Source organism: Vicia villosa, unplaced genomic scaffold (assembly GCF_029867415.1).
Source record: "Vicia villosa cultivar HV-30 ecotype Madison, WI unplaced genomic scaffold, Vvil1.0 ctg.003998F_1_1, whole genome shotgun sequence".
NCBI classification, from domain to species: domain Eukaryota; kingdom Viridiplantae; phylum Streptophyta; class Magnoliopsida; order Fabales; family Fabaceae; genus Vicia; species Vicia villosa.
The window spans coordinates 130,172-147,729 of record NW_026706355.1 but is presented as its reverse complement, the minus strand read 5'-3'; the positions used below and the strand labels follow the sequence as shown (position 1 = coordinate 147,729).

Here is a 17,558-nt window from a genome sequence, read left to right as displayed (position 1 = left end):
TCAGAGCCATGAAATGGAACTGAATGAAGATCAGCCTGTGAAGATGTCCAAATCACTGGCTTTAAAATATGCTACTGAGAAATCTAGTGGTAAAGCTTCCAGATCCTCAAGAGTCAGCAAATCTGAAGAAACTTCTAATGAAGGAGTTTTTGATGATAACTCAATTGACGAGGAAATGACATTATCATTAAGATATTTCAACATCTGGCCAAAAGAAACATGAGATTCTCTGGTAGAAGTAGTGGCTTCAAAGGCTCTAGTTCCAGAGACAAAGAAGATGACCAAAAAAATTGCTACAACTGCAACAAGCCTGGTCACTTCACATCTGATTGTCATGATCTACAAAAGGACAAGTCAAATAAAGGAAGCTTCCAGAAGAACAACTTCATAAACATATTCAAGAAAAGTCTCATGGCAACGTGGGGTGAACTTGCCAATGAAGGAATTTTTGACAAAGATGAATGAGAAGAAAATATGGCGTAGATGGCTCTCACATCATCTGATGCAGAATCTAAATCCTGCTCTAGTTTAAAATCTGACGAAGAAGATGAGGTATTTTTTAACTTATCTCGTTTTGATCTTATTTCATTCACTCCAGACATCATGAGTCGTTGCAAAGACAAAACAAGATTCATGAAAATCTTAAAGAGAGATCAGGATCTTTTGAAAGAAGAATTAAAAATGTCTCAAGACACATTTGAATCTCTTGAAAAATATCATAAGGCTCTTTTGGATAAAGCTTCTGATAAAACATTAGATAAGCATGAGGTAGCTCTTCAAAGCTTTATCACAGCAGGTCTTGGGAGAACTAAACTTGCTTCCATGATCTATGGTGTAAGTGAGAGCAAAGGAGAAGATCTAGGTTATAATGAAGATTACTCTAATTCCAACTTCTAAATAAACTCTTAGGCTTTGTTTGGATTGATGGAACCAGATGGAGCGGAGCGGAATGAGATGGAATAAAATGATATTCTATTGTTTGGATAATTTAAAAACGGATGGAACGGAGCGGAATAGAGTGGTATGGATTCCATTCCATTCCATCACATACCACCCATTTTTCTTACCCTCCGATTTGGGCGGAATGAATAACTTACCTTATTGCGTCCTAAAATTTCCAAACAATGGAATGGTATCTTCGTTCCGCTCCGTTCTACTCCGCTCCATCCCACTTCGCTCCGCTCCATTCCGCTCCGTTGATTTTATGATATCCAAACATAACCTTAGATTCATCACATAATGGGCTTTTGGTTTTTTATTTTTTATTTTTAAACCCCCAAAGAGTGGGCATACACCAGTTCTTTCCTAACATTCCTAACAGACTCTTTTGAAATTTCTGGTGACACGTCCCCCTTTATTGATTCATCCACCAAAGAGTGGGCATTGCTCTCTAAAGCCTAGAATTTTAAAAAAAATCCATATCTATCCTGTTAATGCTCACGTACGCATACAAAAAAAAGGCAGAGTAAATATAATAGAGAGTGTGAGTCTAAAATATAAGTTTGATTTGTGAAAAGTGCAGGCAAAACGGACATGTTCGATGATGTTGAACCCGTTTTGCCACCCGTAACTATTTGTATCACGAATTGTGTAAATATTAGTTACTTGTTTAATATTATTTTAATATGATATGGGAAAATGTTTCACTTATTTTAATCTATTTTTGTTGTTCACATATTTATTTGTTAATTGTATCAAGTTTTTTTCTCTGATCTTTATGTTTCTTACTCAACAACGATATTCAACATGATTTTGTTGTGTTTAATTCTGAATAAATAATTGTACAATCTCCATATTCTCTTTCTTTCTTTTTTTTTATCAAATATCTTAAATTATTTTAAGGTTTTTAAGTTGACGATTTCTCAATCCTCCACCTCATGCATATCTCATACACCGTGCGAAATTTTAAAATGTCCCCAGTTTCCATAGATGCATATCAGGAAGCATCTTTTTTTAAAAATTTTGTTTTTTCCGTAGATGCATCTACGAAACACTCTCTTTTCAACTCCTTCCAACTCCTTCCGTAGATACATCTACGAAATATTTCATGAACTTCTCTTTTCAACCCCTTCCGTAGATAGATTTCATGAACTTAATTAATTTGAAATTTTTCTAATTAATTGAGAAATTAATTTGAGATTTTCTCAATTAATTTGTAACTTAATTTAGAATTTTTTTAATTAATTGGGAAAATCCCATGCTTCGTATATTATAGCATGAACTTAATTAATTTAGGATTTTCCCAATTAATTTGTAACTTAAATTGAGATCTCAAATTGATTAAGTTCGTGAAATCTTCTGTAGCTACATCTACGGAAGGGTGTGTTTCGTAGAAAGGAACTTTCAGATTTTCTCAATTAATTGGGAAAATCTCATGTTTTAACGCTTCCGTAGATACATATACGAAAAAACTAATTTTTTTTGAAAAAATGGTGTTTCTGAAAGTGCATTTACGGAAATACGAGGACATTTTAGTTAATTCGGTAGTGCGTAAAATGCCCATGGAGTGGATTTTGATGCATTTGGAGTATAATACATTCTATAAATTATAAAAATGTTGGTTAACAATTATTTATATATACTTCGGAATTAATAATACGTCTATGCGAAGGCAGAAGTCTCGTATTCCTGTGACTATTATTATAAGCAAATATTCTCTTTTTAAATTTATTAAATAATAAATATATATGGTCTTTTATGTATACCATTCATTTATTACTCAATAAACTTTAAAAAAAATATATTTATATTAAATAACAATCCAATTAAACGTAACTGGTGGTAGTACCGCGGCAAAACGTATCCTCAGTGTTTCGAAGATTGTCCTCTCTAGTCACAGAAATGCCAGTTTGCCAATCCAACCCATAATGCATCAGCAATGGATTTAAACCAAATCCAAATCGCTTTGCGATGTTGCTTACGCTTTCGAGCAATTAAAAATGCTAAATCACTCCATTCTTACATAATTAAATCCGGCCATTGTAATCACGTTTTTCTCTTAAATAACATGATATCTGTTTATGCTAAGTGTTACAGTTTCAATGATGCACGTAACCTGTTCGACGAAATGCCTCACAGAAACATAATTTCTTGGACAACGATGGTCTCTGCATTAACCAATTCTGGCAGACCCCGTGAAGCTCTAGCGCTCTATAACGAGATGTTACAATCCAAAACAGAACAGCCCAATCAGTTCTTGTACTCCGCGGTTCTTAAAGCGTGTGGTCTTACGGGAAATGTTGAATTAGGCAAGCTGGTTCATCAGCGTATATTTCAATCTAAGTTGGTCACTGATACAGTTCTGATGAATGCGCTCTTGGATATGTATGTCAAATGTGGGAGCTTGAGGGAAGCTCAACAAGTTTTCGATGAAATCCCGTGTAAAAATAATGCTACGTCGTGGAACACTCTCATTCTGGGACATGCTAAACTAGGTTTGATTGACGATGCGATGAAACTGTTTGATAAAATACCGGAACCGGATGTTGTATCTTGGAATAGTATTATTGCTGGCCTTGTAGATAATGATAGTCCCCATGCGTTGCAATTTGTTTCTATGATGCATGTGAAAGGCCTTAAACTGGATGAATTCACATTGCCAAATGCTCTCAAAGCTTGTGGTCTTGGTGGTGAGTTAATGTTTGGGAGACAGATTCATTGTTATGTTATTAAGATAGGGCTTGAGTGTAGCTGCTATTGTATATCGACGTTGATTGATATGTATTCGAATTGCAAGTTTTTGGGCGAAGCAGTGAAGATTTTTGATCAATTCTTTGGGAGCTCTCCTGTTTCTGAAAGCTCGGCGCTTTGGAATTCAATGATTTCTGGGTATATTGCCAATGGAGATTATGCTGAGGCTCTCAGTATGATTTCTCATATGCATCGTTCTGGTGTACACTTTGATTTTCATACCTTTAGTATTGCTTTAAAGATATGCATTTACTTGGATAACTCAAGTTTGGCATCCGAAGTGCACGGATTGGTCATCACTAGTGGCTATGAGTTAGATTTTGTTGTCGGGAGCATTCTTATTGATCTATATTCAAAACAGGGCAATATTGACAATGCATTAAGACTGTTTGAGAGGTTGCCGGATAAAGATGTTGTGGCTTGGTCTAGTTTGATTGCCGGTTGCGCTGGCTTTGGTTCAGATAAGTTAGCTTTTTCCCTTTTCATGGATATGATATATTTGGGTCTTCAGATTGACCATTTTGTCATCTCAATTGTTCTGAAAGCTTGTTCAAGTATGGCATCTAACCAACGTGGCAAGCAAGTTCACACTTTATGTATTAAGAAGGGGTATGAATCAGAGAGAGTAATTTCAACTGCTCTAATTGATATGTATGCAAAATGTGGTGACATTGAGGATGCCTTAGCTTTGTTTGGTTGTCTGTCAGAAATCGATACCATGAGTTGGACTGGTATAATTGTGGGATGTGCTCAAAATGGAAGAGCTAACGAGGCAATTAGTCTTCTGCTTAAGATGATAGAATCTGGTACAAAGCCAAACAAAATCACCATTCTAGGTGTTCTTACTGCTTGTAGACATGCTGGCCTAGTTGAAGAGGCATGGGCTGTGTTTAATTCTATTGAAACAAAACATGGATTGATACCATCCCCAGAACATTACAATTGTATGGTCGATATTCTTGGTCAAGCTGGACGTTTTGAAGAAGCAGAAAAATTGATTAGTGAAATGCCATTTAAGCCCGACAAAACTTTATGGTCTTCCTTGCTTGGTGCCTGTGGAACTTACAAAAACCGGCATCTTGCAAACATTGTTGCTGAGCATCTCCTTGCTACCTCGCCAGAAGATGTTTCTGTATACATAATGCTGTCAAATGTTTATGCATCTCTTGGAATGTGGGATAGTTTAAGCAAAGTCAGAGAAGCCGTCAAAAAAATAGGCAAAAAAGGAGCTGGGAAAAGCTGGATTGAGATCTCAAGTTGAGAATGCTGGTTTGGCGTATAGCTTAATACGTGAGATATTTCCAGACAAGTCGCAGATTATTCTAGCTTATAAGGAATGACATGATTGAACCTTGAATTCGAAGGAAGTCTTCATGTTTTGGTAATAGCACAGAACTATCAATCATCTCATTTCTACTGGACATATACATAAGTTTTCTATGAAATCCAATGTAAAGGTTCTACTTCATGGAACACCTTGATTCTAGGACATGCTAAACACGGTTTTATTGGTGGTGTGCTGAAAGTCTGAAACCGATTTACCAAATAGTGGAAGCAGGTCTTGTACCACCATTGCTGGTCATGCGGATGATGCTGGTCCACATGAATTGCAATTTGTTTCATGATGCTCACAAAGGGCCTAATATTTCCGGACAAGCTTGTTTCATCTGAATCCAGTAGTTCAATCTGAAAAGCTTGTAATACATACATGCTATTCCCATGAGGATTCGGTTTCACACATCCAGTTTTTGCATCACCCATCAAAAGATGAAAAGGTAAACTCAATTGTACCTATACCACTTCTGATTTTTTTTTCCCTTCTCTTTTTAATTAAACAGTTTCATATTAACCATTGTTGTTAAATTGTGGCGCCATAGCTCATCGCACTATTGTATAGCAAAAATTGAACAAATATCTATTGTTCTGCAATACGCTATTTAGTGCAATGTATTATGAAATAGAGGCTATAGCAATGCTATAACACTGTTGCATAGCAGAACAAATTGCTATTTTCCGCGATCTGCAATTAACTATACTGATATTTACCAAAGCACGATTAGCTATTGCCACATACTTATTCTATTAAATTTTTTGTGATAAGCTTTATTGAAAGTGGTTAGGAGCCTTTTTTCTCAGCCACAAATTGTTAAATGTGTGTCAAGTCCGAAGTCACAATTTTTAGCTTTACAGGAACCATAGAAAAACACACACCAGGGATCGAGAAGTTGGGAAGCTTACACAATTCCAATCATTCGCAAACTCAAATTTGACCAAAATCTAAGGTGGCACTTTTACCGCGTAATTGCCAATGCACTTTAGACATTGTCATTGTTTTATAGCTACATTAGTGTCAAATTCTCGTTGAACAAGTATTCTCTTTTTGTTCATAAGTAATGCCATTAAAGGAACCTACTCTTTCTGATATTCTTTATGTTCTATTTGCTGTTTACAGAAGTCATCGGGTATTAGCCATCTCTTAGTTTGGTTGAGAAGCTCGTCATGTGGTGAGAATGGTGTATTTTATTATTTGTTATGCCTATTGATGGTGAATTGTCTTAACAAATATATTTATAAAATCAATTTAACATATGATTAAGGGACTCAAGTATCTACTATTTATGTCACACTTTGTTTATTTTATTCATTTGAAAATAAGAGAACATTTGTATGCATGTTTACCTAAAACTGGAAGGTGGGACATTGCAGAAGAAGTCTGTAGTAGATTGGAAGATATTAGTCTGATAACTGAGATGTACTGGTTTAGGACTTGTATCCTCTGCTACAAAACCCTGTGCAGCTCCCTCTACTACTCTCTCCTCATTTTATTTGCCGAGTGTAGGGATCCTCGTCCCATTTTATCTCAGTTTCCTCTCTCTTCTTTCACACTTGTTTTCCCTGGTGCAGGGGCAGCACAACAAAAGTATAGTTTCCTTTGGTTTGTAAAATAAATCTCTATTTGAAGCATTGGAAATATGGACCAAGGCTTAAAATATGAATGTGGAATTTGAGAAATATTTGTTGGTTATATGGTTTCCGTCGTTTTAGCTCCAAAACTTTACGACTCTCATGCTAATATTTTATGAATAGACTTTAAAGATATTTGGATGTTTTTTTTAATAGTCGCTTTATCTGTTAATTTATTTTAGTTAAATACAATTACTTGTCCATGTGCATGTACAAGTAATTTAAGAATATAGCAGATAAGAGTATTGAAGTTGGTATCTACACTAGGGATGTCAATAGGGCGGGCGGGGGCGGAGAATATATTCTCATCACAATCCCCGCCCTCGAATCTATTCCCCATCCCCGTTTCGGATCCCCGCTACAGGGGGATTTTGTCTCCCATCCCCGTCCCCGTGGATTCCCTGGATCCCCGCGGATCCTCAAGGTTCATGCGGATATCCATAAACATGATTTTTTTTATTTATTATTTTAAACCAAATTAATAGTAAAAGCGTAAAAAACTAACCACAAGAAATTTAGAAATTATTTTTTATGATAAATATATTGTTTTAGTAATATTTAATCTATAATATTGAGTGTTATGACCACCAAAATTCAAACTAAAAAATTGAAATAATCATTTAGTTTTCACTCTTTTACTATAACAATACATATATATTTCAAATTTGTGTATATGATTAATTATATGAAATGACAAATAAACTTACCTAATAATTTAAAATTGTATATAAATTAATGACAATTATGCTATTTTAGGCGGGGCGGGGGATATTTACACCACCCCCGTCTACGAAGTGCCTTTGGAGAGACTTTGTTCTCCATCCCTGTCCCCGCGGGAGAAAAATTCTCCGTCTTTGGGGTCCCAAAAAGGGAATCCCCGCTAATAAAGGCAAGTTGACATCGCTAATCTACACAAGTATGAGTCATGGCATGGTTTTTATTTATTTATTTAACTCTTGGTATGAAAATTGACAATAGAACTCTAGATCATTGATTAACACACATTTTGTTTTTTCATGGTTATTACAGGTTGAGCCTCCACTATGGAAGCAAGAAATCATGGTGGGGTGGTTGCAAACTCCTTGAGTATGTTTACAACTTTTATATTATTAGAAGGGAAATTTGATTACACTGTCAGAGGAAAGCAGTTATAAAACACCGCTCCTGGTTTGACATGCTACAATATTTCAAAACCACAGATAATTTGTTATGTTTTCATCATTATGTTTCTGTACTCTGACAGTCACTCCATTTGTACGAAAAGTTTAGAAAAAAGTGGGTCACTTTCGCAGGGACTTTGACGTTATGTATCAACCTTGGCCTTAAATGGAGCTGTATCTTGGAGTATTATCTTTGATCTTTTCAAGCCATATGCTGTTAGAAACAAGTTAAACCAAAACCTTATTGTTTTAAAGCCATGGTTTGGGAGCACCTAAATTAGGAAGAGCAAGCTATGTGTATTCTTGGCAAGCCAGTTTATAACCTTATTACTACAAACATAAGGACTTGTGTGGGTGGGCCCAGTGGTGGACCCCACATTAACATTATAATCACTGTTAGCTGCATGCCTCCATAAGGCCTAGTCATTGTTGTGCAACGTCACCATCTCATTCATGCAAGTAGGTGCTAGTGACAGTTTCTTAAATCCATTCCATAGAATTTCCACTCTTATTGCTCATGCTTCGTTTACACTTTTCTATCATTGCACCCACATTACCTTGCTCTTCTACTCTGTCTTTACTCTGACTTCCTACTGTACTAGCTTTCTTTTTTGTTTCCATCTTCACAACCATGACATGCCATCTTGTGATTCCTTCACACTTTTCAGTATAACTATCGTTGCACAAAGTCCAAAATTTTGCCGGGTAACTCCTAAGCCAAAATTCCTTTTTCCCACTCTCTTTTCGCGCCTTCTATAGCTAGCTATGATGAAAACCTAAATGGTGGCATTATATGCTAACGTGGCTTCTTATTGATACTTAAGCTTACTTTTATATAGGTGGTTTTGATATTCACCGCAATTTTCGTATTACATTAAACCCATGCTTAGTTTTTCTAAACTTTGGATTACATATATAGAATGAGTACAAAACAAGAGTCAATTAGAAGTATGACTTGTCCCGGATTTGATGGAAACGCACCAAACAAATCTAGTTCACACACCCGGCCGTGAGGTAGGTGGACTTAATTAAACCTTACACAAACTAATTAACTATGCATATAATATATACATAAATATATGCTCCATCCTTTGTTTGAAGGGTTTGTCAAAAAACAAAATCCATGATGGAAATAAAAGTTTCAGCTATACAATCTTAGATTAAGTGTTTCCATTGATTTTTGAGGGACTGATACTATGATACCATCAAATCAAATGCATACAAAAATGTAGTTCTGCTTCCCCAAAAAACGATAAAGATCCAAATTTAGCTACAAGACAGACACTACGAATAAAAACATAGAAACACCATCAAATAACATTCAAAGAAATTTCATCCCTAAATCCAACATACATGCATGATTCGTCATCAAATTCAAAAGCCTCTATAGATTACAACAAAGCAAGGCAAAATAGCTCGATGATTGTACACATATAACTCATCCAAATTTGAATAAGCACCAACATCACCAGCACTAACCGAATCATACTCTTCCATACCATTACTACCACCTTCCATGTTCTTCTTCACTCTCCCTGCTATCACCCTACAAACCAGCATTGCTCTCTTCTCATCACCACCCTCATAACCTGAAACATCCAAAACACTACTAGCTTTGTCGTGCGCTTTGCCACTCGTCGCAGTCGTCAATATCCCGTCTCCTCCACTACTCATCTTAAACCCGTGTTTTATTATGCTGCATACATTGCATTGCGGTGATGAGTTACAGAGATTTGATGAACCGTTTAGGCCTAAAGAACAAACAAAGGTTGTGCAGTGAAACCTTAGTAACTCGTTTCCGTCTGCTATGCAGCGAGGGTGTTTTTTCGAGAGATTGGTTGCTTTCGCTTTGATTGAGTCTCGGTACTCTTCGAATTTTGTTATGGTTTTCTGTGTGTTGTGGACTTTAAGGATGCGGTCGATTTTACAGACCGGAGATTGCTTCTTTAGCCAGCTTGAATGAAATATGATTTCCACTATGTTCTTGCTTGTATCTTCTGGACCCAACTCAGAAACTAATATACACAACGACAAAAACAAGAGATTATTTGGTATTAAAATCATTGAAACTATAGATTATAAATTGGCACAATGATAATATATAGATTATAGATATACCTGCATGTTTGACAGCTTGGTGATGTTCAAGGCTTTCAGTTTTCATGACTTCACCGCAATCGGGACAAGAACAAATGGAGCTTCTTAGAGAAGAGTCTCTGGTGAAACCGAGAACAGGATCAACAACCATTCGACACTCGTAACAACCGGAAAGTCTCCTAAACGGCATTCCTCTGAAAGAGCCAGCGCCGGATGAGTTAGAAGATGCTGCTGATTGCGAAGAAGACGACAAAGCTGAAGCGGTTCTTCCATTGAGTTCATTAAGAGGAGCTTTCATGGATCTGCTAGAGCTTGAAGCTAGGTTGGTTTTGGAGCTACCAAGTGATGCCTTTTTCTTGTGAGTATCTGTAGTTGTTCTTGTTGTTGATGTGGCTCCTGCTGCTGTTGTTGCTGTTGTTGTTGTTTCTGGCTTTGCCATCATTCCAGTGTTGTTGCAGAGTGAACCTGAACATTTCATTTTCTTGCATTTCTTGTTGTTCTCTTCTGAGACTCTTTCCTCTTTCAGCTTTCTTTGTTCTTGTTTCTTCTTAGGTTGTTTTGTTTCAGCTACATGTTGAAGTTGAGGTTGTGGTTGTGTTTGTGGTTGCTGTTTTGCTTCCTTCTGCTGTTGTTGTTGTTGGATTTCAACATTCCTACAAGCCAAAAAGCCTCTAACCACTGCCCAAGAGGGTTGCTTCTCAGTTTTCTGAGGCTTTTGGTTTTCCTTCTGGCTTACATGAATACTAATAGCAGGCTTTCTTTGAGCTTTGGATTTGCTCATTGTAGAAAAATAAAAATGGAACTTGCAAATGGTGTTTCTATGACAATGGTGAAATTTGAGGCACAAGCTTTCTTATAAAAGAAAACTAGAATATTGATATGTAATGATTCTGGTTTTGGGTTTTTTGGGAGATGGGAATGTGAGTGGAGTCTCTTTATGGTTTATTACTTCTAGTGTATTATTATAAGCTTTGAGAAAGTTTTAGTTTTTTCTCTGGGGAAGATATATATACTTTAGATGAGTATCTGGCCGTTGATATTTCTCTAGATTTGTTTTTTTCTTTTGTAATTTTTGTGGGAAAAGTAAAGAGACATGAGTTAAGGTCCCCCTCTCCTTTTTATGTTGTGTCTCGTTCTATAATGTGTACAAGTATTATAGTACAAAAGAATACTACAAGTATTACATTTTTGTTAATATTAGACTGAAAAAGTCTATTAGCCCCATGAGTTTCCTAACTCTCACATGATGGGTAAAGTATACTTGAATTTGATGGTTAATGACAGTTTAGTCTTTTGATATGGTTATTTTGGTTTACCTATTTGGACCTTTTTGTTTTAATTTGGAGGGAGAAATGTGGACTTTGTTAAGTTGGCTGTGTGAATAAGGATTTGTTATTAGAATAAGGGTTGGTTCCTAGAATAAGGGAAACAAATCATAAAATGATTTGTTTTGATTAAATGTAATTATTTAGTGTAATTACCTGTATAGCCCTGTAATCTCTATATATACAAGAAATAATAATGAGAAAGGTATTAAGCCAAGAATTCTTGACATGGTATCAGGTGTTCGATCCAACCTGTGAACCCTAATTATCTTGGCTGAACAGCGACACCCCACTGGGTCGCTCTCGAAATCGTGTGCTTCTCTTTCGTGTTCGTTTCGAAACCTCTTACGCGTTTGTTTCAAATCCTCTTACGTTTGCGAAACCTCTTTCGTGTTCGTTTTGAAACCGTTTTCTGGTAATCAAAACCTCGTGGTTGCTTGCTATTCTGAGTTCTTGGTCGTCATCTCGTGATTTCGTCTTTATGATTTTGTGTTTATCAAAATCAATTCTTGTTCGGTAATTGCTGATTGTTGTTCGGCAATTGCTTTTCGGCACTGATTGCTTCTCGGCGATTCTTGTTCGGTGAAATTTGTTATCCTGCGAGCTGACAATCTTGTTCGGTGGTTTGTTTTAGGGCTTCGTATCAGGTTGCATACATCAGTCCTGTTGCAAGTTATTATTAAAAAAAATAATAATAATAATATATTGAGAAGAGTTACTGTACGGTGGTTTCATAGCTTATTTGGTGCATAGTAATTTTTTTCTATTCTTCAGAGGAAAAGAGCTACGGTAATGGCCATGGAAGCTGAAAAGAATTTTTGTGTCCGTTTTACCGGTAAGAATTATTCTGCATGGGAATTTCAATTCAAAATGTATGTTAAAGGAAAGGGATTATGGAGTCACCTAGATGATGTTTCTAAGGCACCGACGGAGAAAACGGCTTTAGATACTTGGGAAACTAAAGATGCTCAAATTATCACTTGGATTCTCAATAGTATTGATCCTCAGATGATCAATAATTTGCGCTCCTTTTCAACTGCTCAAGAAATGTGGAATTATTTAAAGCGCATTTACAACCAAGACAATTCGGCAAAACGTTTTCAGTTGGAGCTAGACATAGCCAACTACAAACAAGGTGATTTGTCTATTCAAGAATACTATTCTGGTTTTCTAAATCTCTGGACAGAACACTCTGCTATTATACATGCTAAGGTTCCCAAGACCTCCCTCGCGGCTGTTCAAGAAGTTTACAACACCAGTGGGCGAGATCAATTTCTAATGAAACTTCGTCCAGAATTTGAGGTTGTTAGAGGTGCTTTACTAAATAGGAATCCCGTTCCTTCTTTGGATACTTGTGTTGGTGAACTTCTCAGGGAAGAACAACGTCTGCTTACTCAAGGAACTATGACTCATGATGCTGTCAGTTCCGAACCTGTGTCAATTGCATATGCTGCTCAGAGTAGAGGAAAGGGTCGTGATATGCGACAAGTCCAATGTTTTTCTTGCAAACAATTTGGACATATTGCTCGCAATTGCAGTAAGAAGTTTTGCAACTATTGCAAACAACAAGGTCATATCATCTCTGATTGTCCAACGCGTCCTCCCCGACCAGCACAACGACCAGCCCAGGCATTTCATGCCACTACCAACTCTGCCGTTGGTTCTCTCAATGCTGGTGCATCTAATGGTGGTGTTCTACAACCTGAAATAGTTCAACAAATGGTACTTTCTGCTCTTTCTGCCTTGGGAATTCAGGGTAAGTCTTCTAATGTTTCTCAGCCATGGTTTCTTGATTCTGGTGCATCCAATCACATGACTGGTTCCTCTGAATACTTGCACAATTTACATTCTTATAATGGTAATCGGAAAATTCAAATTGCTGATGGTAATAAACTTTCTATCACTGAAGTTGGTGACATAAACTCGAAATTTCGTGATGTGCTTGTATCACCCGGACTTGCTTCCAACTTATTGTCAGTCGGTCAATTGGTGGATAACAATTGTAATGTTAACTTCTCTCGTGTTGGTTGTGTTGTGCAGGAGCAGGTGTCGGGGAAGGTGATCGCGAAGGGGCCTAAAGTGGGCAGATTGTTTCCGCTCCAGTTTAGTTCTAGTCATTTATCTTTTGCTTGTTATAATGTTTTGAACTCGTATGAGGATTGGCATAGAAAATTGGGCCATCCGAATTTTGTTGTTTTGTCTCATTTATTTAAAACTGGTTTGTTGGGAAATAAAAATATTTGTACGACTTCTATTTCATGCTCTGTTTGCAAATTTGCTAAAAGTAAAACACTTCCTTTTCCGTCAGGTGCTCATCGTGCCTCCACATGTTTTGAGATGATTCATAGTGATGTGTGGGGAATGTCTCCTGCCGCATCTCATGCTCACTATAAATATTTTGTCACATTTATTGATGATTACAGTCGTTTTACTTGGATATATTTTCTTAGATCTAAGTCTGAAGTGTTTTCTATGTTTAAGAAATTTTTGACATATGTTGAAACTCAATTTCAAGGACGTGTTAAAATTTTTCGATCTGACTCTGGAGGTGAGTATATGTCTCATGCGTTTCAGGAGTACCTTCAACAAAAAGGAATAGTGTCTCAAAGATCTTGTCCAAATACTCCCCAACAAAATGGGATGGCAGAGCGAAAGAATCGTCATTTGCTAGATGTGACGCGTACCTTACTTCTTCAAGCTTCTGTGCCATCCCGATTTTGGGTAGAGGCTCTTTCCACTGCCGTATTCTTGATCAATCGTCTTCCTTCTACGGTTATTGCTTTTGATTCTCCCTTCTTTCGTCTTTTTAAAACTCAGCCTGATTATAATGATTTACATACTTTTGGCTGTGTGTGTTTTGTTCACTTACCTCCGTTTGAACGAAATAAACTTGGAGCCCAGTCTGTTCAATGTGCATTTATGGGGTATAGCAACTCTCATAAGGGTTTTGTGTGTTATGATGTCTCTAATCACCGCTTTCGAGTTTCTAGGAATGTTACATTTTTTGATAATCAATATCTGTTTTCTTCTCTTTCTCCTGCCACAGATGATATTGCTATTCTTCCTAACTTTTCTATTATGCCTCAATCTATAGAACGTTACAAACCAGGAATTACATATGTCAGACAACGCAGAAAACAGGTTCCCACGGCCCCTCCCGACACTGATCCGCCACCTGATCCTGAACCGGTCGACCGACGACGGTCTGGTCGAATATCTAAAGCACCAGATAGATATTCACCAGACAGGTATGATTCCTCACATACTTCTCTGACTGCCTCATTATCTAGCATATCTATTCCTACTTGTTATGCACAGGCTATTAAAGATGTGCGTTGGATAAAAGCAATGAATGAGGAACTTCAGGCTCTTCAAGAGAATTTTACATGGGATATTGTCGCTTGTCCCCCTGATATCAAACCCATAGGCTGCAAATGGGTGTATTCTGTGAAACTGAATTCCGATGGATCTCTGAATCGTTTCAAGGCTCGATTGGTTGCCTTAGGAAACAAGCAGGAATATGGAATTGATTATGATGAGACATTTGCACCGGTTGCTAAAATGACTTCTGTTCGTACGGTACTCTCTATAGCTGCTTCAAACGGGTGGTCTCTTCATCAAATGGATGTGAAAAATGCTTTTCTTCATGGTGACCTGACGGAAGATATTTATATGACTCCTCCTCAAGGTTTATTCTCGTCAACTAAGTGCGTGTGCAAGCTCAAACGCTCATTATACGGTTTGAAACAAGCGCCTCGAGCATGGTATGAAAAATTCCGCTCCACTCTACTTGGGTTCTCCTTTACTCAGAGTCAGTATGATTCCCCTCTATTTATTCATAGAACATCTACAGGAATTGTCCTACTTCTTCTGTATGTTAATGATATGATTATTACTGGTTCTGATAATGCTTCCATTCAAAGCCTTAAAGAGCAGTTACAAGCATCGTTTCATATGAAAGATCTTGGTAATTTGCATTATTTTCTTGGTTTGGAGGTTCATTCTACATCTAAGGGCATCTTCCTCCATCAACACAAATATGCCACAGATTTAATTTCTATGGCTGGTCTCCAATCGGCTAATCCAGTGGATACTCCTCTTGAGGTTAATGTTAAATATCATCGTGATGATGGTGATCTCTTGCCTGATCCTTTATTGTATCGTCAACTTGTGGGTAGCCTGAATTACTTGACTATTACCCGCCCTGACATATCTTTTGTTGTTCAACAAGTAAGTCAATTCATGCACTCTCCTCGCCATCTTCACTTGGCAGCAGTTCGTCGCATAATTCGCTACTTGAAGGGAAGCTCTCACCGTGGTTTATTCTTTCCCATTGGAATTGCTCCAAAATTGAGTGCTTATAGTGATGCTGATTGGGCAGGGTGTCCTGATACTCGGCGATCTGTCACTGGCTGGTGCATGTTTCTTGGCTCTTCGTTGATCTCATGGAAGAGTAAGAAACAAGCGAGAGTCTCTAAATCTTCTACTGAATCTGAGTATCGTGCCATGTCTGCTGCTTGTTCTGAAATAATTTGGCTACGTGGTCTTCTGAATGAACTTGGATTTCCTCAAATAGAGCCAACCTCACTTTATGCTGACAATACAAGTGCCATCCAGATTGTTGCAAATCCTGTTTTTCACGAACGCACCAAACATATCGAAGTTGATTGTCATTCAATCCGTGACGCGTATGATGACCGACTAATATCACTTCCTCATGTCAGTACTCAGTTGCAAATTGCAGATATTCTTACCAAGGCTGTTCCGCGTCCACGTCATCAGTTTCTTGTTAGCAAATTGATGCTCATTGACCAGCCGCATCAATTTGAGGGGGGATGTGAATAAGGATTTGTTATTAGAATAAGGGTTGGTTCCTAGAATAAGGGAAACAAATCATAAAATGATTTGTTTTGATTAAATGTAATTATTTAGTGTAATTACCTGTATAGCCCTGTAATCTCTATATATACAAGAAATAATAATGAGAAAGGTATTAAGCCAAGAATTCTTGACAGGCTGCAAACTTCTAAATGTCCCCAATCAGCTCAGCAGTTAAGATTAAGCTTAAGTGAGAAGAGATGAAGCATAAACTTCTAAGTGTCTCTAATTGGAAGCTTAGAGAATCTCTAATGCATATTGTTTAAGGAATATATCGAGTTATTTGTTCTGTAGCTTAAATTTTTTAGTATTGGAGTGTTCGAACAATCTTGAGTTTTCTTGAGAGTGAAGAAAGAAGACAAATAAGTCGATTCTATGGAAAATGATGTTTATTAATGTAGCTCCATATATCCCATCAGACATAAAGCCTCATTTTCTTCATGACAATACCTTCAGACTTCATATAAATGACTTATGTTTATTACAAAAGTCATTAGTCCTTTGGTAGGAAGACAAACTATCACAAGTTTCAGAGAATTCACCATGAATTCTTCAATTCTTAAATGTCATTCAATTTCTCTTTTGAAAGCACCAACACACGAACAGTTGATAGAATGAAACTAAACATATTAACCAAAAAACACTTTTACTCCAGTTGAGTGTCTGGAATAGTTAGTGCCAAAATACCAAACATCTTAGTTGAAGTTCTAAGAGAGGTATAAGAGATAAGGCAAAAACCACCTTCTCTGAGTCATTAACCACTGCTTGGTTAACCAATGCTGAACTTGAACTTCGAGGAAGTCAGACAAAATGAAATGTTAAAATCAAACTTTCACAGAAGAAACATCTTCAGTTCAAGCATGTGCCTTTAGCATGAGTATAGTGATGTTTAGCACAATGTTGAGACATTAAGATTGACATCCTTGACCCAGCTTTCTTTTTGATGAAAACAACATTTTGTCGCCTTGAGTTTTCCCTTTTAATAAGTGATGAAAACTTATCCTCCTTAAACTTCAAATCAACTTCCTTCTTGAAGAACCTCCTCTAACATATTTGGATAGTCCTAACGGACTTGAACAAGATATAAACCTTTAGGATTAAGAGTTACCTTGCAAAACATAGATTGTAGACACTTCTTCATTTTCTTATGACATAAGATCATAAGCTAATCACCTCCTAATTTTTCATGATTGACAACTCCTTTTATTCTACATGCACAGACCATAAAATAAAACTTTCATCTCATAATGAGACAAATCTTCATAACATAAACCTTCATATGAAGTCCATCTTCCAGTCAAACCATAATTATATTGGGAACCATAATTAGGAAACCTTTCTTAATTAAGCCAAGAAAAAGAAAATCTACACAGTTGTCCCTGAGATAAGCAGGACATTCTTCTCCACACCGATCCAATGTCTCCATACTCATATGAATGCTTTG

General features: G+C 37.0%; 2 protein-coding genes across 3 annotated transcripts; one reads left to right on the top strand and one right to left on the bottom strand.

The window, feature by feature from the left end:
• The first annotated feature begins 2,789 nt into the window (after positions 1-2,789).
• Positions 2,790-8,998, top strand: LOC131641720 (pentatricopeptide repeat-containing protein At4g08210-like). 2 transcript variants are annotated; one of them, XM_058912021.1, is made up of 4 exons: positions 2,790-5,465; positions 5,881-5,972; positions 6,143-6,194; positions 7,684-8,998. In XM_058912021.1, exon 1 carries the CDS (start codon positions 2,879-2,881, stop codon positions 4,949-4,951), a length of 2,073 nt encoding a protein of 690 aa, XP_058768004.1. In that variant the 5' UTR covers positions 2,790-2,878; the 3' UTR covers positions 4,952-5,465; positions 5,881-5,972; positions 6,143-6,194; positions 7,684-8,998. The 2 variants fall into 2 exon arrangements, with proteins under 2 accessions (XP_058768004.1, XP_058768005.1); XM_058912022.1 differs by lacking the exon at positions 5,881-5,972.
• Positions 8,999-9,046: 48 nt separating this feature from the next.
• Positions 9,047-10,885, bottom strand: LOC131641721 (uncharacterized). Its single transcript, XM_058912023.1, has 2 exons — positions 9,933-10,885; positions 9,047-9,829 (listed from the first exon to the last, which is right to left on the bottom strand). The coding sequence occupies exons 1-2, from the start codon at positions 10,690-10,692 to the stop codon at positions 9,189-9,191; spliced, it is 1,401 nt and encodes a 466-aa protein (XP_058768006.1). The 5' UTR covers positions 10,693-10,885; the 3' UTR covers positions 9,047-9,188.
• Between the last annotated feature and the right edge of the window lie 6,673 nt (positions 10,886-17,558).